This window comes from Crocuta crocuta, unplaced genomic scaffold (assembly GCF_008692635.1).
Source record: "Crocuta crocuta isolate KB4526 unplaced genomic scaffold, BGI_CrCroc_1.0 scaffold149, whole genome shotgun sequence".
Classification (NCBI taxonomy): Eukaryota; Metazoa; Chordata; class Mammalia; order Carnivora; family Hyaenidae; genus Crocuta; species Crocuta crocuta.
Window position 1 is genome coordinate 3487444 of NW_027551561.1, and position 23814 is coordinate 3511257.

Genomic DNA, 23814 nt, shown 5'->3' on the forward strand with positions numbered 1-23814 from the left:
GTACGGTGTTCTCTGAAGAGCTATAGCCCATGATTATTTGGAACTGTTGAGCCCTTCAGTTTCTTCTGTGTTCCTTTTACATCCAGAAGCCGATTTTCCCCCTTGATTGTACTGTCTTTATTCTGTACTACCATTCTTTTTACAGCTATGATCATGAGTTAGTGTTTGGTGTCTCCTTGAAGAACATGAATAAAGCTGAGAGGTTGACTTTTGGTGAGTCACTTATGACCCACGCCATGACCTTCACTGCTGTCTCAGAGAAGGTATGACCCTCGGCATGCCTACTGCAGTGCTTGCACAGATGGACCCATGTTCTCCTGTACTGTTACCCAAGAGAACTTCATTCATGTGATTTCTGTTAAAAGTTAACTTCCAAGTAAGATATTGTACTCCATCACTTGGGGTTTGGCTGCCTGCTCAGAGGTAATAAAAATAGGAACTTTCCATGAGGAGCAGAATTTGGGTCAAAAAGAGTAAGGAAGGGACAGCTTTTCTGTGACTTTGGAAGTTCTTGGTGTGAAGAGAGGTCAACAAGAGAACCTGGGGGAGAAGGTTACTTCTATTTATAAGGAATAACTTATAAATAAAATCTGTTTATAAGGAATTAATTATGTTCATATCTTGATGACTTACGTTTTCAGACTTACTTTCTTTTCATTTGTCATTCAGGTTCTTCAGTAGTAAAATGTCAGAAACAGTAATTTGTGGATTTTGTGCCCATTACTGGATTTTGCACAGCTATTCAAGAAATTATAAAGTATTTAGAATTTCCTATGAAATACTGTGAAAAGTAGTGTCTCCATTTGTAGGACACAACAGTGTTGGAAACAGTAACTGAAATTTTATCTTTCATAAATAAGCTCGCCCATTTCTAAGCTGTAAAGTGTATATTTTACTCCTGTGCTAGGGATCAAAGGAAAAAAAGACTTCAAACTACTTTAATTCTTTACCATTATAGCAGAAATGTTCTTTTTCTAGCCAAATCACTGGAAAGGAAGTCACAGAAAAACTACCTTGACATTATAAGCAAAACGTTAGAAGGAACTTTTCATAAAATACTATAAAAAACAGAATAAACTACAAAATTAAATAAAGTATTTAAATACTTAGAATAAAATACTGAGTTGTTCACATTTATATGTTTGGACCTGCTATATTGTAAAACTTAGTGGATTTATAACTAAAGCTCCTTAAATTTTTTAATTATTTAGAGGATTATTAAAGAACAAAAATAAATGAAAAGCCTATAATTTCCAGGAGAGGTTCAGCTTTTTATCATTTTCCATCTGTGTGATATTCCTGTTTTTCAGAGCTAAAAATCATATATATTAGAAATAAAAATCATACATACCATGTCATTTTCTCTGGAACCTCCTTCCATTCTTTGGTTGGTATCATGTATTAAGATGCTATTTTTTCCTCAGGGGAATGGAGCCACTTTATGTGCTAATAGTATAAAGCAGAATTTATATTATCATAACTGGAATTTTATATTGAGATTCTCTCTTCCCTCCAATTTGGGCTTTTGACTGCCAAAATGAGTTTGCACTGCATTTGAATAGTTATACAAAAATAAATGCTAGTAGCTACATTCTGGGGTATTCTTTCTTGTTGCTGATTTCTTGGAATCCCTAGGAGGGAGGTCCAGGTATTATTCTATATTTGTAGATGACACAGAGAAAAGCTGCATGTAGGCCATGTAGGAATTCATTGGCAAAGGAAAGGAGAGGATACATTTGCAGACTCATTGTAATAAATGACCCTAGCTGATATAGATTCTAGTGGTGATATTTAAAAGGAAAGTAAAAATGTACTACAGTGAGGGGAGTAGAAAACCAAAACACACATCTGATAAGCTAGCCCCAGAATGTAGAGTTTAGTTATGTGGTTTTGAAGGTACCTGGGGCCAAGATTCAGGGGTAGTACAGAAAAGGGTGTTTGAAACTTGTTGGTTTGATTGTTGGCTATTTCAGAGACTGAAAATTACTGAGATCTAAGATAAGTGCCAAGAGTAGAGTCAAATCCCATGTAGCTGAGACTCATGCAGTTATATGCAAGTAGGAGTTGACAGGTGAAATCATTAGGAGATAATGCAGGAGCCAACTCTCTTCTCGTGCTACAAAGATTTAAGTTGTTTTGACATCAGCAAATGCCCCAGGTAAACATAAAAGAGTAAAAGTCTTTTCCCAAATGGAGCCTTCCTCTTTCTTTCTGTGCCACTATAGTAAAGGTTATAAAAGAAGGTTATCATGATAAGTGTCATTGTCCCTTTAAGAAGGTTATAATTGAGTTTATTTTATTAATGAAGATAGAGGAGGGAGAACAGTGGAAATGTCTGGATTTTGTTTTATGAAAACAGTCCTTTTACTTTGGCTTTGCCGTTCAATCTGTATTGTATTAAATTCAATATTTGTGTAACTGGATCAATAAAAGTGCACATTTGGAGAGTATCATTACTTGGTTCCCTTAAGTAGAAAATTAGGCAGTATGATGAAAATATATTTGTTTTCTTTTTAAACCTCTGATTAGGTCCTAGAATCATTTCTAAAATCAATATAGTAGGAAGCCTTTACAAAGAATACTAATTGATTAAAAGCAAGGGTCCCTGTCTTCAGATAGTATTCACCACTTTTAGTAATTTAACATTTCTTATTTTCAGCCAAGGAGCATTTTATTATTTTTAGTATAGACTGCAGTGTAAAGGAGAAAATAGTATTTGTCACTTCATTGGGTTTATTGCATTTTAAACCCCACTTCTATTAGAGTGTCCCTTTAGTTACAGTAGAGAATATATGGCCTGGTAGTGTGTATCATGGCTGTGTAGAGAAGGCTGTTTCTTCTAAGTGGTTGAGGAAGAGCTAAAATTACATGACACCTCAGCAGGAGGGATCTAGTTTCAGACTATACACTGTTCTCCACTTTTTTTGCAGGATGACCAGGATGGTGCATTTGTGAAATGGAGAGTGGAGAACTCATGGGGTGAAGATCATGGCCACAAAGGTGAGTTTAATCTGGTAATACTAACTCAGGGTTGACTGGAGTCTGTGCTACTCTGCCTTCTAAGACATATGGGTTAAAAGCTGCACTAGTGTGAAGTATTTTTCAGTAATTACTTTATTAGCTAGATTATTCTATGGAATATCTGAGGATCTAGTTTGCCCCCACGATCCCTGTGACCAACATGGTGAACCCACAGTTTATCTCTGACACCAGCATGTGCTAGCATCCATTCAAACCATGCTGACCCTACTAGACCTCTTTGACCAGAACCACTTGACCAGTGACCAAATGCTGTTTGGTGTATTTTTACCTACTGTACTCTCTAGAAAATCAGAGCCTTTTGAGTGGGAGAATAAGATTGGCAAGAAACCTTAGGTATTTATTGGAGACTCCTTAGAAGTCCAAAGAGCAGAGGAACACACTGATTACCATTTATAACTGTCTTATTCCGACAAATCAAAACCCAGGCAGAAATCAGAAAGATATTATAGTGATTAGGCTAAAAGCTTACAGGTAATAGGTAGTATGAGTTGAACAAAAATAATATATATATATAAGTAAAATGAAGAAAATAAAAATTTCTAATAATGCTATCACCCAGAGATCACCATTGACTAACAGTTTAGGGTATATTCCTGCAAATTTTTGAGACCATATATTTCAAGACAGTTTTTCATAGTAGATAAAAGTCTTCTAAGGTGTTTTTATGCTTTAATTTTTAGGGTTTCAAACCCAAAGTGGCAACCACCATAGAGTATTGTACATGTGTGTTGGTGGCATTTTGTAGCAGCTCTTTCCCACAGCCCATATTTTTTTTTTTTAGTGTTTTTTATTTTTTTATTTATTTTTTAATTTTTTAAATGTTTTATTTATTTCTGAGAGAGAGAGCAAGAGTGTGAGCAGGGGAGGGTCAGAGAGAGAGGGAGACACAGAATCCAAAGCAGGCTCCAGGCTCTGAGCTAGCTGTCAGTGCAGAGTGGTGCGGGGCTCGAATCCACGAACCGTGAGATCATGACCTGAGCCGAAGTCGGATGCTTAACTGACTGAGCCACCCAGATGCCCCTCCCACAGCCCATTTTCTTAACATTTAGCCAGTGGATTCTGGCTTAGAAAAACACCATAACTACAGCTTACGAGACCAGTTAGGAGACTGAGAAGAAGTAGGTAGGGGATCCAGTGAGATACCCAAACACTTCATACATCTCACCAACCAGGAATCAGCCAGAAACATCCTTATTGGAAAAGAAAATAGAGGTCTCAGCAGCTCGTTGCCTGTTGCCTCCCTGTATGTTTAGATAATGATTTTCCAGCTATGTTTTTCAGAGCTGTACGATTTCCAAGGGTAAAAGATGGAGAAGGAGGGGTGTGGAGGTTTGAAAGTGAGCAAATGGGACGTCAGTCATTTATATTTGCAAACTACTGTCTTAGAAGAGTCTGTTAACCTGAGTTTTAAACTTGACTTGAATGTGCTGTGATTCAGCAGCATGGGCCCATATATGACAGCCAAAACCTGGAAGCTGTCATTCCAAGTCTTTTCGTCTCCTCATGATAGGATCATTGGTAGATTTTAGCTGACCATCCACGGGATCTGCTGTGAAACTCAGTAGCTCAGTGTTTGTATGTAAACAAATACCAGGGCTGTTAGTGCAGTTCATCATCAGATAGTTGCGTATCCCCCTTCTGTGATTTCTGTGATTGTGGGCACTTATTAATTAAAATAACTAGTGTGAATTAATATATCTATTTCAATGTTTATTTATTTTTGAGAGAGAGAGAGCATGCACATTAGAGGAGAGACAGAGAGAGAGGGAGACAGAGAATCCCAAGCAGTCTCCACACCATCAGCATCACCACAGAGCCTGACAACAGGGCTTGAACCCATGAACTGTGAGATCATGACCTGAGCCAAAATCAAGAGTTAAGTGCTTAACTGACTGAGCCACCCAGGCACCCCCAAGTGCAGCATATTTTTAAGTTGGTGATTCCTTATGTGATGAATTTTATTTTTAAGACAAATACACATTGAGATCAGGTGGAGAAGAGTAGAAACCTTAACAAACCTAGCAGAAAGATTAAAGGTCATTCAATTCATTTATATCTGCAAATTGGTAGTAGTTAAGAAATGGATGCAAAGGAATAGCTTGTCTTGATTTGGAAGGATTTGATATTTGTAACATTTTAAAACATTTAAAAAAGATACTGCTTTAGAGGAACCTCTGTAGCTTCTGTTTCATTTTTGGTGTAATTTGGTCCCTGTAATTGCGCTTGTGACTGTAACGGTTAGTGTCTAGGAAGTGGACTAAAGTTATGGTTTGTTTAGAGGAGCCTGGACCTGTTGGCTTGCTTCCATGATATTTTTCCATTTGTCACAGTCACTCAATTTGTGGATAGTAGTGTGGTTTTTGTTGGTCTCAGCCTGTCAGTAGCCAGTGTTGTGGCTTGACCATACCTTGTGGTTTTTATTATGATTGCAAGATACCCTTCAATGGTAACCATCAGGAAACTATGAAAAAGTGTGTTTATTGCTTACAGAACCTGGAAGTTACACAGCTCACCTGGGGCCAGACATCGAGGTTGCAGGTAGAGAGCATGCACATGCCTGGGGTTCTGCTTTAAATAGAATTGAGGATGGGAAACTAGGGTTTTGCAGGCTTACTGTTTATTGGTGAATTTAAAACATAAGAGCAGGAACTTAAAGCGTGGGAAGAGAAGAAGCAAGTGGCCTAAATGGTCAGTTATTGAAATCAACTAGGATTTCTAAAACAAAGAAGCCTCAGTTTAGGGCGGTGGCCTGGCCCTTTCTCCAGCTGTGTGGCTGGCAATGTGTTTATTTGAGATAAGCATCTTTGCAGGGGATCCCATTGCAATCAAGGCCGATGTCACGCACTTGCATTACAAAAAAGAAAAAATAACAGCTCTCAGGGTTTACATTACATGGTGGTATCCATTTAGGAGAGAATAAACACATAACGTCAGACAAATGCTCTCTCTTGTGTGGTGTGAGTTATTGCCTTTATAACTTTGGACCTAAATACCTACTCTTAAAGAGGATTCTGGGCCACTTTATTATTTTTTTCCCATCCAACTATACCTCTTTACTTACTCAGTAAAAGTTTTATTTTTGCTAATTTACTCCGTTATGTTGAGAGAACTGAGGTCTTGATCCTGGTGATCTGCCAGTAATCCTTCTGGTGAAATCTTCAACTATCTAGTTAAGATTAAACTAACTTTTTTTTGTTGTTCCTGAATAACTGAAATGCCTGAGACTATGCAGAGCAAAGCATTTCAGTGGAAAACTAAAAGATAAGAAATTGAGCTGAGTGGGGATAAGGAATAGTTCATTCAAAGCCAAAATAAATAAATTATTTTCATGTGTTTCTTCGTAATTTTTTTTTTTTACTTAACAGGAAGGAAGGGAAGAAAACACGATCTAAGTTCGGTAGCACACTTGGCCTGACCCTAGGAGAGTATGTGTAGTATGTAGTCATGCTGGTGATACGTGTTTACACGAGGGTGAGGCCCTCCTGTCTGGCACCTGGTGGGCGCTGGCCGGCATGTGTGAGGCAGGAGCTCTGTTTGTGCTCTCTCTGGAGACATGACAACCTTAAACTGCATTCCTGGGATTTTGTTTCTGTAGATAACATTGTTAACAGTTTGTTACTATTCTCTGTGGGATGTGTGCCTGTTAAGATGGATGGGTTCTGAAAAAGCAGTGTTGATAACTCAAGCCAGATGTAAACCGAGCAGAGATACTTAGGCATGCTGCCCTTGTCTTCTGCTTGGTCCTGGCTTTGGTCTTCCCCACTCGGCATGTTTGTGGCCCTTCCTGCTCAGAGATGATGAAGTAAATCAAATAACCTGCTTCCCCAAATGAACAAAAGTACCTTCTGACTACATGAGATATAAAAAGAGAAATTAATTCTTTTCTTACTGGGCCCATTGGGTTACTTCATGTTGGTGAATTCTAGTATTCAGTCAGCTGGCCTGAAAATTGGATGTGTACCTAACATGTTGTATTACCAACAAGGCTTTCTTTTTTCACCTGCTTAAAATACTTGACTGTGTTTTGTATGTTTATGGATCATATCGGAAATGGAGGAGCACCTGGCTGCTCAGTTGGTAGAACATGCGACTCTTATTCTTAGGGTTGTAAGTTCAAGGCCCACGTTGAGTGTAGAGTTTACTTAAAAACATTAAAATCTTTAAAAAAAAAATGAATATCACAACTAGATGAGAGAACAGATCTTGGGACTTGTTCTATTGCCCTCCATTTTTAGAAGTTGATAGGCTTGTTAGAGTGAAATAGTTTGTAAAACATTTAAGAATTTAAAATAGAGGAAATAACCTTTGGTGTTTCTCTCACTAGTCAGAAAATCATTTGAAAAGAGCGCACCCTTCAAGCCAAAATAACCTATAGGTCATGAAGATAGTAAGTGACAGAGCCAGAATTATACCTAGACAGTCTGACACGGAAGCCTGTTGTCTTAACCACTAAACTCTACTTCTTCTCAGCTTCTCTGCTCTTGTAGCTGCTAGACCACTCATGGAATAACAGAACAACAGAATGACTCATAATCTTTGGTGATTGGAAACTAGTGGTTGAGGGAACATATAAAACTATAAAGGAACATCATGTAAATGGCTGATGTCGGGAAACGGGGCTCTTAGAGCACCATTTATGGCTGGAAATGTGAATAAGGAGGGAGCAGGGTGGGGTACCTTGTGAAGGTGTATGTTCAAATTTAGCATGCTGTAACTACCTCAAATTTCCCAGAATTATTTTGTCCATGCTGCTTTATAGTGGTTTTTTTGTTTGTTTTTATTAATTTTTTATTATGGATCATTTCAAGAATATATAAAGTAAACAGAATAGTCCTAAGGAACTTCCACGTGCCCATCACCCAGCTTCAGTAATTATCAACATTCTGTCATGCACATAACAAGGTGTTTCTGGTAGTCAGTAAATTGAATTCTTGGATGGTCTTCCTAATGAACCAGTCTTATTATGGAACTTTACTTCTCTGATGGGTTTCCTTAGTCATGAGATGGTATTTAGTTTTAAAATCTGCTGTAGCAGAGCTCTTAACATGGAGTTATCATAACATAGTTCTTATTTAGTTTCTTAATATGCTAAATAACACAGCCTTTAAGTGAGGGTAGGGAGAATATTATTTTCATTCTAGAGTGTTCACTGAAAGAAAGTATTTCTTTTAAAAATTTTGTATCTCCTGGGGCGCCTGGGTGGCTCAGTAGGTTAAGCGTCCGACTTCGGCTCAGATCATGATCTCGCAGTTCATGGGTCTGAGCCCTACGTCGGGCTCTGTGCTGACAGCCAGCTCAGAACCTGGAGCCTGTTTTGGATTCTGGTCTCCCTCTTCCTCTGACCCTCCCCTGCTCACACAGTTTCTCTCTCTCTCTCTCTCAGAAATAAATAAAACATTGAAAAAAAATTTTGTATCTCCTACTTTTCATTTTGAACCAAGATTTTTCATTTTTCAAACAACTTTTGTGCCTTTCAGATACATGAACATTTGAAATTGTTTTTAAAACCATATTCTTCATCTTTTCTTACAAGTAGCCTCTGTTCCTGATTTCATTTTAATGAAATTTCCAGATTTCTTCCTAAAAGAGAATCTCTTAGTGATTCCAGTGAAAGAGACTTTGGCATATCTAGATTAATCTCTAGAAAGAAATTTATGTGGCTGATTCAAATTATATCTGAACTTCTCCTACTTCCTGAAAACCAGCCTCACCAGCCAAACTATCCCATATGATTTTGGAGACAGTACGTCCAAAGCTAGGCAAAAAAAAAAAAAAGTCCTCATTGCTATCATCTAATATTATATCGTGGAAACAGGAGAGACCGTGACTACTTGCTTGATTATAGATCCTGGACAGTAATTTAACTCCTTATGGTTTCACATTTCTCTATCAGTAACATGTATAATTTCTGTTTGCTTACAAGTTCCCTTAAATTTTCTCTTCTAGAGGAGGGCTGTTTAATCTGCCCACACGTCCAGTTTCAGACCTCTAAGAATATAGGACTAGTGAGATCATCACGCTACATCACCAGTTTACCGGATGAGTAACTTGTCTTGTGGGCTTAGTTTTGTGAGAGAAGTAGCAGAGGTGAATAAACCTAGTGCTGAGAAAAAACCATTAGCAGGAGCATCACCTCGCATTTATTGATGGGGTGCAGGGACCCGTGCGCAGACCATGGTGGAGTGAGTGCCTGACCCACCGAGGAATTTATACTTATCAGGGACGCAAGAAGGGGCTTTGGAGAGGGCCATGATGCGACAGAAGCAGCACTCATGGTGTGCTCCTCAGACTGTAAGATATAGGATAAGTAGACCTGGAAAGGGAAAAGAAGAGATGATTTCTCCAAGAAGGCAGATGACGGCGAAGCGGGAGCTGGGGAGGGCCCCCACAACGGGGAGGCAGGAGGAAGATACTGAAGCCCAGGAGGGTGAGGGGTTAGCAGAAAGTCAAGGGACTAGAAGGCGTCAGGGAGAACTTGGTGGTAAATCGTGCTGCAGCAGAGCAGGCAGGAAATGAGTCCAGGGAAAAGGCTTCTTGGCAGGTTTTGGAAACTATGCAGGATGGGAAGGCTCTTCTGCCACATCAGCAGCAGGACTGATCCCTTCAAATGCCAGGGGCAGCGAGGGCACAGGAGGATGGAAGCTGGACCAATGGAGGTTGTAAATCTTGCCCCACATGTAGTGTTTAGTTATGGGGACGAATATGTAAAGATAAACACAAGACAAAGTGCAGGATAATATAGGAGTAAACTGCAAAGTAGCTGGTGAGTGACTGAACTGTGAAGGCTCTTTAGTGAGTCTTCAAGGGTGAGTGAAGTCTGAGAAAAGGAGTTAGGGTTGCGAGTTTTTTTGGAAAGGAAGTGGGAGGCCAGCCAGAGAAAGGTTGTCTTGGCATGGGGAGCATGCTTCAGGCACGCCTGAGGAATGAGGCCAAGAAATAGTGTGAGCTTTCAAGATGGAAAAGCAAGCTTTGCCTGAAACTGGAATCATGATAATTTTGGGGTCAGAAGGAAGTCATTGAGTTTCGGTGGGAAAATAGGCCCTTGGATGACACCTAAATCGTTACTTGCCCCTCCTGTCCATTGTCTGAGATCTGGCAGTATTGTGTGTGCTCTCAGGCTCGCCTGGATCATGCTCATGGGTCCAGGGAAAGGAGAAATCAGACTGGTTGGTGCGGTGCAATTTCTCTTCAGCCCAGAGATAGACAGGCTTTCTCTGGACTCAGCAGAGAACCCTTCTTCAGAAGCGTGTGCTTCTGCTGTAACTGAATTTGGTTGTGATTTGATGGTTTAAAGAAATACAACCCACAAACCAAAACACTCTTTCCTTACCATATTTTTCACTCTGTAAGTTCTCTAGCTCTTGTTTCTGGGGGGAAAAAAAAAAGTTATAGGTGATATCAAGTTATAGGAGTATCCTTTCTCTTATCAATGAATAGCCAGACTCACCATAGAGCCAAACTTTTGTGGTTACTCTGGAGGGAAAAGAAGCCTTTTCTCATATCAGTGTCCAATGTCTGTCTCACAAATGGTGCTTTCGGTGTCCTTTCTCTTCTCTTTTCTTTTTCTTAAAACATCCACCCTGTCCTGTTCTCTGTCTTCTCAATACATGCCATTGGAACACATGGCATCTCCTTGATCTAAAGATACAAAATACCCCTTAAGCAGACCTCACAAAACCTGAGCACATGACTGCCGATGTGAAATGTGGGAACAGGTGGAGAGCTCAGTTGCCTGAACTAGATCACGTGCTGTTATTTGGTGCCTAAGCCGTAACTACCAAGTCTGCAAGCACTCTCTAGTAGGAAGCTGAACCTCATGGAAAGGACTCTGAATTTGAAGACGTAAGTTTGAATGCGGCCTCTGCTTACTGGCTTCACGACTTTAGACAATTCATACCAACACTTCCTGCCTTGTAGCATTGTTGTAGGATTAAAAATCAAAACAAGGATAGTGGATGTCAAATTGCGTTGCAGAGTAAAGCTCCCCACAGATTTATGCGTGTTTTACTTTCAAAAGTGTACTTCTTTTGGGGCGCCTGGGTGGCTTAGTCGGTTGAGCGTCTGACTTTCGCTTAGGTCATGATCTCGCGGATCGTGGGTTTGAGCCCCGCGTCGGGCTCTGTGCTGACTGCCAGCTCAGAGCCTGGAGCCTGTTTCGGAGTCTGTGTCTCCCTCTCTCTCTGACCCTCCCCTGCTTGCTCTGTCTCTCTCTCTCTCCTAGAAATAAATTAAAATATTTAAAAAAAAAACCAACAACAAAAGTGTACTTCTTTTAATAAATGATAAAAATCACATTGTTCCAAAATCAAATTACCTGGAAACCTAAAGAGAAGTCCTGTTCCCATCTCTGTCACTCTCCACTCCCTTCCCCTCTTGCAGGCACCATTTCTGTTTGCTTCTGGTGTGTGTTTGCAGCATGGTTTAGTGCAGCAGAGGTGCCCCACTGTTACCCTTCTCTGCCTCTTGCCCTCACACCACTAAACAGCATTTCCTCTCAGTATGTCTCCATATCAGGACAGCTTCATTATCTTCCATTATTCTCCATTGTCTCAGTGTACCGTAGTTTATTCAACCAGTTCGCTTACTAATGGAACTTGGGGTATTTCCAGTCTTCTGCTATTACAAACAGTATTGTGGTGAGTTATTGTATGCCCAGTGCTTAGAGCAGTGCCTGGCATATAGTAAGTGCTAAAAAAGTATTAGTTATTGTGCATAACTACGTATTATGTTCACGCAAGTGTTGTGCGTCTCTGGGATAAAGTCCCAGAAATGGCATCAGTGAAGGCGGTAAATGCATTTGAATTTTTTCTAGATACTGCCAAATTCCGTTTCAAAGGGATTGTGTCATTTTGCACATTTGCAACATACTGTATAGAAATGTTAGTTATTATGGCTGCTTTACACAGTGGGTACCCAACAAAAGCGATTGACAGATTATCACCATTTAATTATCTGTTGAAATTGTGTATGTTCATAATTGGAGACTAGACTATGCCAAGGCCTTAAGGAGTGGTGGGTTTTCTTTTAGACTATGCTTCTAATATTTTCTTACTTTTTTTCTCTTATTTGTCATTATAATAGCAGAAAAATGTTTATTAAGCATAGCACCAAAGTTAGAAACCATAAAGGAAAAAATTGATAAATTTGATTTCATAAAAATACAAAGTTTTAGTAGACTAGAAAGCATCATGGACTAAATTAGAAGGAAAATTACATAATAGGAAAAAATGTATGCCACCGTTATAATAGATAAATATATAGTGTGTTATTGCTGATCACTATGAAAAAGGCAAACATACCAGGTAAAAATAAAGTGCCAAACAGGCAGTTTACAAAAGAAAACTGTAAATAGCAAGCAAACACATGTAAGAAAATTAATAATTAAGGATGTGTGCAAAGATTTTGTTGCGAAACTATTTATAGCAATGTTGTTTCTAAGCACGAAAGCACAGTCCAGGTTCAGTAGTAGGGACTGGTTATACTTTGGTTTGCTCATACAATTTCAGCACTTAAAAATTATGATGTAGATAGATGAATTTTTTTTGAATCAGCATGGAAAGAGACGCATTGGAAAACAGCTTGTGTGGTACTTTGTAATAGAAGAGCATGTATGATATCTCATTTTATTAAATGTATAGAGTCTCTCAAAAGCTATATGTAAAATGTGGACAGGGCTTATCCCAAGGTGGAGGGATTGTAGGCTGTTTTTAAATTTCTCTTCTTCTTCTCATCCACTTCTTCCTCTTCCTCCTCATCTTGTTTCTTTTCATCTTCCTCCTCCCATGTTTCCAAAATCTGTTATAATAAGCGTTATTTGGGTAATCTTTAGTATTCAGAGTCAAAAACCAATACAAAAGTTCAGAAATTTTGATGGGAAGATCACCTGCCCTGTTGTATAAATTTATCATTTTGTTATTTTTTGTAAGATTTTTTTCACCTGTATCTGGATTTGTAACATGGTTGTAATTATATAGGATATATCATTTTTATTTTTTAATTTTTATTATTTTTTAAATTCTTTTAATGTTTGTTTATTTTTTGAGAGAGAGACAGAGCATGAGCAGGGGAGGGACAGAGAGAGGGAGTCACAGAATCTGAAGGAGGCTCTAGGCTCTGAGCTGTCAGCACAGAGCCCAACACAGGGCTCGAACTCAAACCATGAGATCATGACCTGAGCCAAAGTTGGAAGCTTAACTGACTGAGCCACCCAGGTGCTCCTAGGATGTATCATTTTTAATATACTTTACTTTTATCACTGAAATATTTCACATGTTGCTACATAGCCTTTGCAACCTCATTTTAAATGACTGGCTATTTCCCATGTAGCTTTTTCTCACTAGTTATTAGGAAGTTGGAAATAGACCAATGCCAGTGAGGTTTCCTTTCTTGGAGGCTTTCTTCAGCCTGGCATTATCACCATCAGGTGAAAGATGGGCCATGACTTATTGAGGCCTTGACAGTCAGCCTCCTTAGGTCCGTGCTGCCAGACACATCCATTGGAGCAGAACAGAAACTTGATTTTGTCACACCTTTTTCAAAAAATAGCCCTAAACCCCCGCCCCCATGCTAACCACAAATCGTTTGTTAGTGAGGTGAAGTACCTCACAGACCAAAGACAGCAAAAGATAGAAAATCTACCTAATTGATAAATGATGATGTATATATCCCCTTAATCAAGTCTGAGAGGTTAAATGTTAGAGCTCTGGTAGAATTTCAGAAAACTGTTTTCTCAGGTAAAGATCTTTCCCTTAAACTAACCTATTCACAACTATTCTGATTTTGAGTGAAACTGGCCTAATCCATCTAGAGCTGTATCGACTAACACCGTTTTTCTCTTCCCAGACCAACACTACCCTTTATCTTAACAAATACAGAAACATTGCCAGTTTTTTGGAGGGACTGTTCAGTTTCTTTCTTTCTCAGTGCATATAAACAACCACTTTAAATTTTTTTTTTTTTTTTTTGAGACAGAGAGAGACAGAGCATGAGTGGGGGAGGGGCAGAGAGAGAGGGAGACACAGAATCTGAAACAGGCTCCAGGCTCTGAGCTGTCAGCACAGAACCGGATACGGGGCTCGAACCCACAAACCATGTGATCATGACCTGAGGCAAAGTTGGATGCTTAACCAACTGAGCCACCCAGGTGCCCCAAACAACCACTTTAAAGCTTAAGCAAACTTTAGTTTCACCTTAGTTCCTAAAGCTGACTTTCTTTATCCATTTATCTGTTTCCCTAAATATAACCTCAGATCCTTGTTGCAAATACCCCCTTCCCCCCCCCACCCCATTCCATTCTCCCTGGGGAATGCCTCTTCTCCTTGCTGAAGTGCTTCAGGGCTAGGCTGCAACTTTCTTCAAGTCAAAATGGCCACTTTAAACCTGCCTGAATGGGTACTTTGCTGCTCCCGTACACAGTACTCACTTGGGCTTCAGACATACTGATCCTAATCTCAGACTCCCAAGACACGCAGTACACAACAGTTACAGCAGCCCCAAGTTCATTATCTACTCAGGGTGCAATTACTTGGCGGCCACCTAGACTGTGAGGTTTTTGTAGGCCCCCAGAGAACTCATATCCTGAAGAGAGAGACTAATCAAGGCAGGTCCTCTTGGTAGCGACACTGGAAGTGTGGATTGCAATTGATAGGAGTTTTAATTTGTGAGGACTTAATCTGATCTGCTTTTGGAACAAGATAGTGTAGATGTACTTATTGTCCATTTTCTCTGTGCATTCTTTGAAGACTCATTTGATTGTGTGATGATAGTATTGTCGTAAGGACACAGAACTTTATTACATGACTCTGCCCCTGTCCTTCACCTGCCTCACTGTCTAGAGCTACGCTAGGGATTGATTTAGCTTGGATTATGTGGGGGCAGGAGGGTGACTGAGGTCTCAAATGGTGTGGTGTTCAGTAGTCTGGTCTCCTTGCCCACGGATAATTCCTTTTGGGGAAAGCAGATAATGGATTTCTCAGGAAGCAGTTACTTAGTATGTGTGGCAAGTACTGGTTGGTCCTTCAGCTGACCAAATGGATAGTTGATATCTGTTGATAGAACTATCTATCCATTGACAGAACTTACGGGCAATGGTGCAGGTGACAGTAAGGCCAGGTCCTTGAGTGGCTGACACAAGCAAAGCAGGGACTTTGGAGAATATAATCAAGACAGAAACGACGCAGGCTACGGCGTTTGCCTGTGTTCCCCTGCCTGTCTCCTCTGCTGAGAAGCGGAGCGCCGGATCAGGAGGCTGGCTTCCACGGACAAAGATGCCTTCCTGGACGTGACTTGGAAGGAGCCCTTGGGCACTTCTCCGGGGCTTTTTCTTATGAGAACAGATACCCTGTGCCACATCAGAGTGAGCTGTCTTTGGCTTCTATCAGAGTTGAAGAGGAGAATTGGGCACGGATGACCTCACCAAAACAGCTGTGGTTTTATGTCAGATAAGGTCCTCTGTCACAGCACGTAGCTTACCCTCATGCCGCATTTTAATTACTTAAATCAGAGTGGCTGTCAGAGTGTACTCCAAAGACCTCTGGGGGTCCCTGGGCCCCTTTGAGGGGGTTTGCAGGGTCTTCCCTTCTGCAGCAGCCTATGTGTAAGGCCAGATTTTACTTCCTGTACTTCAGCCAGAACAACAGATTGCAGACAGAAGCAGATACAAGAATTCATCTGTCTTCCATGAAGCCAGACATTAAATTGTAAAACAAAACCACTTTTCTAACTGAAGTTTACTTTGTCTTAAAGAATATAGTGATTTTTTCCTAAAAATATGTTATTTATATTCATGTTTTTTAATTCGTATGAATTAGAATTTTTAACTTTCGGTTTTGATTTCAAATACGGTAAATATTGGCAGGTATTACCCATATAAACAACTTTTTGGGGTTCTCAGTAATTTTAAGGGAATACATACACTTTGGGTCCAGGGCTGAGAAGTTTGAAAACTGCTGCACCAGAGGACTGCCTTGACAGAAATGCCTACCTACATCTTCCCCCTTTTTCTTGCTCCTTTGTAGTGAGAAGGGATACAACACAGAAACAGATTTGCACAGACACTTTGAGATAAAAGTGGCTCAAGTGCCTGGTATAGAACAGGTGCTGTGGTGAGGTGGGCAGTGGTGACGATGGTGATGATGACGATGATTGCTAGTCCCTGTGAGACCTTGCGTGGGAGGTGCGGGGCCCCTGTGTAGATTCGCAGTTTTCTGTTCTCTGCTCTCTCCTTGGCCAATTCTTGTTTTATTTATTTATTAATTTATTTATTTTAATTTTTTTAAATGTTTTATTTCTGGGGCGCCTGGGTGGCTTAGTCGGTTAAGCGTCCGACTTTNAAAAAAACCTTAAAAAAAAATTAATAAAAAAAAAAATAAATGTTTTATTTCTGAGAGAGAGAGACAGCATGAGCAGGGGAGGGTCAGAGAGAGGGAGACACAGAATCCGAAGTAGGCTCCAGGCTCTGAGCTAGCTGTCAGCACAGAGCCTGATGCGGGGCTCAAACCCATGAACCGTGAGATCATGACCTGAGCCGAAGTCGGACGCTTACCCAACTGAGCCACTCAGGCGCCCCAACCGATTCTTGTTTTAAATACACACACTGCAGTCTCTCACGATAATTTTGCTCTTTATATTATCAGTGACTCAAGTGAAGCAGTTTTCCTGCCGTTTCAGTTTGTTGGAAGTATGTTCCTGAAGGGGAATTTGTTTTGTCCTAGGGGAGCCCGAGATATGTGCTCATCTTCCCAATGGGAAAAGGCAGGCTTCGAGTATGGCCGGATAGCTGACGGCGCCACGTTTGTGTCAGCTGAGCTCCCAGCCTGGGTGCCGGTTCAGCTGTGGCTGTACAGTCTGCCCACTGGAGGTCCAGAAACTCCCAGGCCTTCCTTAGGGAGAGAGGTCAGGATGCAGGCTCAGTCTCCCCATTCTGCCTGATCCTCACGTCAGGTTTCCCACGAGGAAAGCAAAAGACTGTTATCATTTGACTACGCAGTATCATCTGCAAACAAGTGGCTCCTGGGAATGACGACATGGCCCCCTTGGGTCTCCCCTAGCAGCTTAGCTGGCTGTAGGAATACAGTAGTGAGAAAGGTAGGAGAACAGCCAGTGATGGTGAGAAGCTAGGTAGGTAAGACTGGAACCTGTGTGCTTGCCCTTCTGGCCCCCGATGGAGATAATCCCCGTGGCATGGCTGTACGAACACGAAGCGTTTCCACCTATCTTCTAGGGTCATGCACTCCTCTTCAGCCCCGACGGCCTGGGCAGTGGAACAGCACGGGATCTGGTAACAGTCTTAGGTGTAAGGCCCAGGTCTGAAACTCACCTGTGTGACCGGAGCATGTCACTTCGTTACTCTGAGCCCCAGTTTTCGAACTGATAAAACTATAGCCTTGCCTGGCCTGTCTGCTTCACAGAACAGTTAGTAAGACTTAGATTTAGTGAGGTTATAGAGAGGAAAGCTGAAAACTTGTGCAAATATTAGCTTTGTAACAAGCTTCTTTATAGCGCCAGTGGAGTTTCTTCTCTTTTCCCCTTGCCCTCTGGATTCATGAGGCCTTTGTTCTTTGCTCCAGGTTACCTGTGCATGACAGATGAATGGTTCTCTGAATATGTCTATGAAGTGGTCGTGGACAAGAAGCATGTCCCTGAAGAGGTGCTAGCTGTGTTAGAGCAAGAACCCATTGTCCTGCCAGCCTGGGACCCCATGGGGGCTTTGGCCGAGTGATGCTGCCTCCAGCTCTTTCCTCCTCCCATGGGACCTGGAGTAGCTGCAAAGGACAGACCCAGGGACTGAAGCCAAAGTTACACGGGTTCCCACAGGACACAGTCAGACTCTTGGATTTCTCTTCCAGGAACCTCTTGGAGAAGTGTGCTTTATGATGAAACAAAATATTCTTAAAGGGAACGATCAGGCCACACTTTGTACTCTCCTCATCTCCAACAGCTCAGGATCTCTTAGCATTTTAATCAGATGTAATTGTTTGTCTTAAGTCTGTCAAAAAGGTTTGGTCTAGTGTCTCTTTTAATAAGACAGGAGAGGATGAGCAATTGTAGAATATGGAGAGAAAATGGACCTGATGCTCCTTGTTTCTAGAGTAGAGTTGGGGGAGGGTTATCCTGAGATTTGAGCTTTCAAACTGCATGCTGCCTGACAGTATCACTGTCCCTTCCAGATGGCAGTCACTGAATTCCGTTGTTTTTTTTTTCTTTTTTTTTTTTTCCCCCCACGTAATTTTATATGTCTCTAATAGCCCAGGGATAGGAGGTTGATCAGCTCTGACATGATTCCTTCCTATTGTCTGGAACTGTGGGGGAGCACAGCTCTACTTGAGTCAGGGTTAAGTAGAGGCTTAGAGAAGAAGAGGAGTGTGAAAACAACCAAAACCATATCATGATCTGAATCATAATCATTAAGGGGAGCTCGGGCCAAATGGCTTACCTTCTGCCTCTGGAATTGGGAGTTGGGTGGGCAGGAAAAAGTGATACCATTCTTTCTGACAACTAGATGGTGCTGAGAAGCTTTTGAATAAAACACTTTGCTAAATGAGAGTAAGTGGCTTTATTTGACCTAAGAGTTTCTTTATTTAGCAACAAAGGAAAGCAACTAAGTGACTCTTGTTCTTCAAAGTGGAAAACAGCAAGATAGTTCAGGGCTTCCCGGCTTCAGCTTCTCTGGGATAGATGATCCTTCCCAGCCTATGCTGATCCTCACTGGCTTCTGCAGGGGGTTCCCAAGCACCATATCCAAGAGAGCTTGTGTCTCTGCCACTGAACCGTTTCTTTTCATCCAGATCCAGGGTCTCTTACAAGAGAGGAAATAAAGTTCTGCTGGGCCCAGCCTCGGAATTGGCTGGAGACTATATATTTCACTGAGACCTCCCTTTCACTAAAGCAAAGAAGTGTAGCATCCTAATCAACATTCCCATCAGTGCCGCGCCCCCTACCTTTCTGACTTTCCAAGAATCTTCTCAGTCCTAGCAGGGGATATTACCTGTCACAGCACTTTCCGAGATAACACTAGATAAAGGCTCAGGCTTTAATCACAGTGTTTATAATAATCTAGTATTCCTGTTCTAAGCAAGATGAATAAATCCACTTCTAGGCACATCATGGCAAAACCCTAGAACAGATCTTAAAAGCGTCCAGGAACACCGATTACCTCCCTCCAAAGAAAAGACCATTAGACTAACAACTAACTTCTCATCAGCAACTATGTAAACAAGAAGAGAGTGAAATATACCTTCAGGGTGCTCACAGAAGGTAACTATGAACCTCAAATTCTATACTCAATGAAACTGTCTTTCAAGGATGAAATAAAATATATTTTCAGTCAAAAGTTTGCCCAAGCAGAAGGGAAGTGTTCCAGTATGAAAGATCTGAAATGCGATAAATACATGCGTCATATAAACAAAAGTACCTGTGGGGTAAGTCTAATAGGGTTCGAAGAAAGATAAAACTAAAATGTGTGAAAGCAGATCATTGTAATTAGTAATGTTTATGGACTAAACATATTCTTTGTATCATTCAGGAAGAAGGTAAGTATATTGATTAACCTTTGATATGTTAATAATAAATCTGAGATTTCTAGATTATCTAGATTTATATATCTATTTTTAGTTATATAAAACAAATATATTTAGATGTATAAAAATTTTATATAAATTTATATATCTTCTATACCTATCTAAATTTCTAGGTTCACTACTAAAAAATAGTACAGTATTTTTTACAGGATATAGTTTCCAAGCAAGAATATAACCAATCATAAAAAGATGGTGAGAGAAAAAAAATCCAGGACAAATAGAGTGTCCAAAATAAGAGAGATAAATCTAAATGTGTCAATAATTATACTATGTATCAATGTGTTAAATGTTCCAGAAAAAATGGCAAATTGTCAAACTGGAGTTTTAAAAGAAATTCAGCCATAAACTGATTATAAGAGACATCAGCAACCTGTGATATAAAAAAGGATAGGAAAGATAGGCAGATAGTAACCAGAGTTAAATCTGGTGTGGCAATACTAATAATTAGCAAAATTAGGCCTACTCTGAGTAGCCAGACTGATTCCAGGAAATGTTATTCACAGCCTCCCTGGAGTTGTACAACATAGTGGCCCTGGAAATACGCTTTAAAACAAAGCATTACTAGAGATAGAATCACTACATAATTATGTTTTCTTGATTCTCTAGAAAAATATAAAGATTTTAAATTATAAATTAGTATGTCCTAATAACATAACCTCAAATATATGAAGCAAAAAGCTGATACCTATATGGAAATATAATCCAGTATCATAATGGAAGATTTTAATTGTTAGATCAAGTAACCAAAAACTCAAACGAATATATAAAAGATTTAAGCATTTAGTAAGTTTGGTGTAATGGACATCTATATAGAACACTGCATCTAATAACTGCCTATTCTTTTTGAGCACACATGGAACTTTTCCAAAAGTTAACCCTATACTGGAAAGTAGAGTCAACCTCAACAAATCTCCAAGTAGTTAAGTTAGAAACTATAGAGATAACTAGAAGGTTTTTGTATGTTTAGAAATTAGCTCCTAGATCCAAGAAGAAATCATAAAGGAAATTTAACCTGAACAGTGCTAAATACTGCATATCAAAATGACATACAGCTAAAACAGTACTTAAATTTTATAGCATTAAAATTTTATTAGAAAGGAAAAAAGACTGAAAATTGAGCTAAGCATCTACGTCAAGACATAAGAACCACAAAACTAAAAGAGGAAGGAAAGAAAATGTATGTGCAGAAATTGGGGCACCTGGGTGGCTCAGTTAACTGACCATCCAACTTCGGCTCAGGCCATGATCTCATGGTTTGTGGGTTTGAGCCCCCTTAGGGCTTACTGCTGTCAGCACGGAGCCCTCTTGAGATCCTCTGTCCCCCTTGCTCTGTCCCTCCCTGACTTGTGCTCTCTCTAAAAATAAACATTTAAAAAATCTGCAGAAATTAGAGATAGGATCAACAAAGCCATAAGTTAGGTCTTTTTAAAAAGGAAATTAACAGATCTTGGCAAGACTAATTAAAACACATACGCATAGGGGCGCCTGGGTGGCTTAGTTGGTTAAGCGTCCGACTTTCGCTTAGGTCATGATCTCGCGGTTGTGGGTTCAAGCCCCGCGTCTGGCTCTGAGCTGGCTTTCAGCTCAGAGCCTGGAGCCTGTTTCAGTCTGTGACTCCCTCTGTCTCTGACCCTCCCCTGCTCACACTGTCTCACTCTCTCCTAGAAATAAAACATTTAAAAAAAAATTAAAAAAAAATAAAAAATAAAACACATACGCATACAAGAAGTCAAAAGGAGGCTACCATTATAGATACTGCAGATATTTAAAAACCAGAAGATACACTTAACTTTGTTAAACGTGACAGTAGAGGGATTTGTTTAGAACACCTAAATCCACAACTTCAGGAGCAACAGAAGAGGAGAAACAATAAGCTCGAAAGCCCACAGAGGCATCGAACCATTTAGCAGAGCTGAAAAAGTCAAATCGTGAGCCGATGGTGGAGATAGCTAGTGCTAAGCAAACCAATTTATATTGCATAATTCCCCAGTATGGTAGTTCCGGGTAACCATTAAGGGAACTGGGAGCGAAAGAAGGATTACTGAAGGGTTGAGTGTGTCTGTTAGATCCCCTCCCTACTTTGGGCAGCTGGTGACTGTCCCTCCCTTGCTCCCTCAGCCCATTCAGGATTTATTCTCAAGAGAGAGAAACGCTTTACGGTCTGGAGGTCAGATACATACTTGAGGATGCAAGTACCAGAAGGGGAGCAAGTGAGTAGTTGTATTCTGAATGTTCTCTGCCATCTTGGGCTCCTAGAACTCTAGCACCCAGGAAATTGGAAACCTCTGGGGAATCTTGATTAGCCCAAAAGGAAAGAGATAAAGAACTATTTTATGGCATAAAGCATCATTTTGTGAGACTGGCATAACTCTGTCAAGGATAGTACGAGACAAAAATTACATGTGAATCACACCCGTAAGCATAGATGCAAAAGTCCTCAAATTATAAACCAAATCTGCAATATATAAAAAACAATCTTCATAATGAGATATTTAATAAAGGCTATTTCCCAAATAAAATTAGGATCAAGTGGGGTGAAACAAACAGCATCGCATATGTCTCCACTGCTGGAGATAAAGGGAAATGGGCCAAAGGCTTAACCAGAGACCTGAATCGGAGGAACCTGCAAATGGTCGGGTGACCACTGAGCACAGATACAGGAAGGTGTGACTGGGAACTCTTTAACTGACACTCTAACCTTTAGAAAGTCTTTGCCAGCCTGGACGACTCTGGAGACGTGTGGAGTCATGCTGACCCTTCACTTCCAAGAAGTCAAAACCTGATAATGAGACATGCCTTCAGGATGTGGTCAGGACCCATCTGCTTGCTCCAGCTTGTCCTTAAAGAGCAGCTTAGTTTTAATTTGCTGCTGGCAGAGCCAGGGCGCTTGCCCTCTAATTCCTTTAGTCACGTGGTGTGTGCGAACCTCGCGGCTGCCTCCCGCCATAGTCCTTGGTTAGGCGGGACTTCTCTAAGTGATTCCAGATGAGCATTCCCATGTTTAGGACAACTTGTTTGAACCATTGTTGCTGCTCATGACACTGACTCTTCCTCCCTGTGGTCTACAATACAATTTGATTGAAAACTAGGAATAAACCAGCCTGAGTTGTTTTTGTTTCCCTTTTTAAGCTCCCGGCCTTTTCCGCATTACCACAAAGGGAGAGGATGAAAGGGAGGGAGCCAATGTTCAAGTCCTCGCAGCTGCAGTTACTTGGAAACAGGGCTGTGGAGGTGGCGAGCCCGTCTATGCTCCTCTCCCTCAGTGCAGTTTGAATACTAGTTGCTCTTTTTCACTTTGCGTACTCCTCTAGAAAAACTCTAGATTTAAAAAACAAAACAAAACAGAAAAACTCTAGTTCCATAACTCCTCTTGATGTGATGGAGTGCTTNGGGAGGGGCAGAGAGAGAGAACCTCCAGCACATTCCACATTGTCAATGTGGAGCCTACCGAGAGGCTCAGTCTCACAAAATGCAAGATCATGACCTGAACTGAAATCTAGAGTTGGACACTTAACCAACTGAGACACCCATGTGCCCCAATTTCATTTTGTTTTTTAAAATCAGCAGCAGTTCAGGAGAACAGGGAGCTGAGGCAGGGCAGGCATATGGTGGAAAGTACCAGAATGTGTTTGACTTACAGCTGTAGCCTCCCTGCATCTCACCTGGCCAGGGACCATATGGGTTACCTCATCCAAACTTGTCCAAAATGGTTAAGAAAGCCTTGGAATTGTACTTGGAACGTTCAGTGACAGGAGCCTTGTGGCCTGTGCTCACCTTCACAGACTTAACCTCCTCCCTTCCCTTCTTGCTCGCTCTACTCCTGCCAACTACTCTCTCCCTCCTTGGTCCCTCCAACACACCAAGCTCACTCCCGTCTCTGCTGTTCCCTCTTCCTAAAGCTCTTCCCACAGGTCTTTGCTTGACTGCCTTCACATGACTCAGTTCATGGCTGACTACCTCACCTAGGTAGCCAGCTCCCCCTCCCCCACTGCCTCTACCTCTTCCACACCTGTCCCCGTCTACTGTGACCGGGGTCTTTTTCCTTCACCACACTTATCACTTTCTGAAAGTCTTCTATTTATTTATATGTTCATGTCTGTTTTCCCCAAAGTCGATACTCGCTGTCAGCTCCCCAAGGGCAGGGGCTTTGTCTTGCTCACCGTGGTGTTCACAAGCCCGGCTCATGGTAAATACT

The 23814-nt window shown here is 40.9% G+C and overlaps 1 protein-coding gene across 1 annotated transcript in view; it reads left to right on the forward strand.

The window, feature by feature from the left end:
- Positions 1-18583, forward strand: part of BLMH (bleomycin hydrolase) — a 46222-nt gene extending 27639 nt beyond the window's left edge. The window contains exons 10-12 of the mRNA XM_077749835.1: positions 146-263; positions 2931-3000; positions 17610-18583. Of these exons, the coding sequence (XP_077605961.1) occupies positions 146-263; positions 2931-3000; positions 17610-17761 (340 nt within the window). The 3' untranslated portion in view covers positions 17762-18583. The remainder of the gene's footprint in view (positions 1-145; positions 264-2930; positions 3001-17609) is intronic.
- The last annotated feature ends 5231 nt before the right edge of the window (positions 18584-23814 follow it).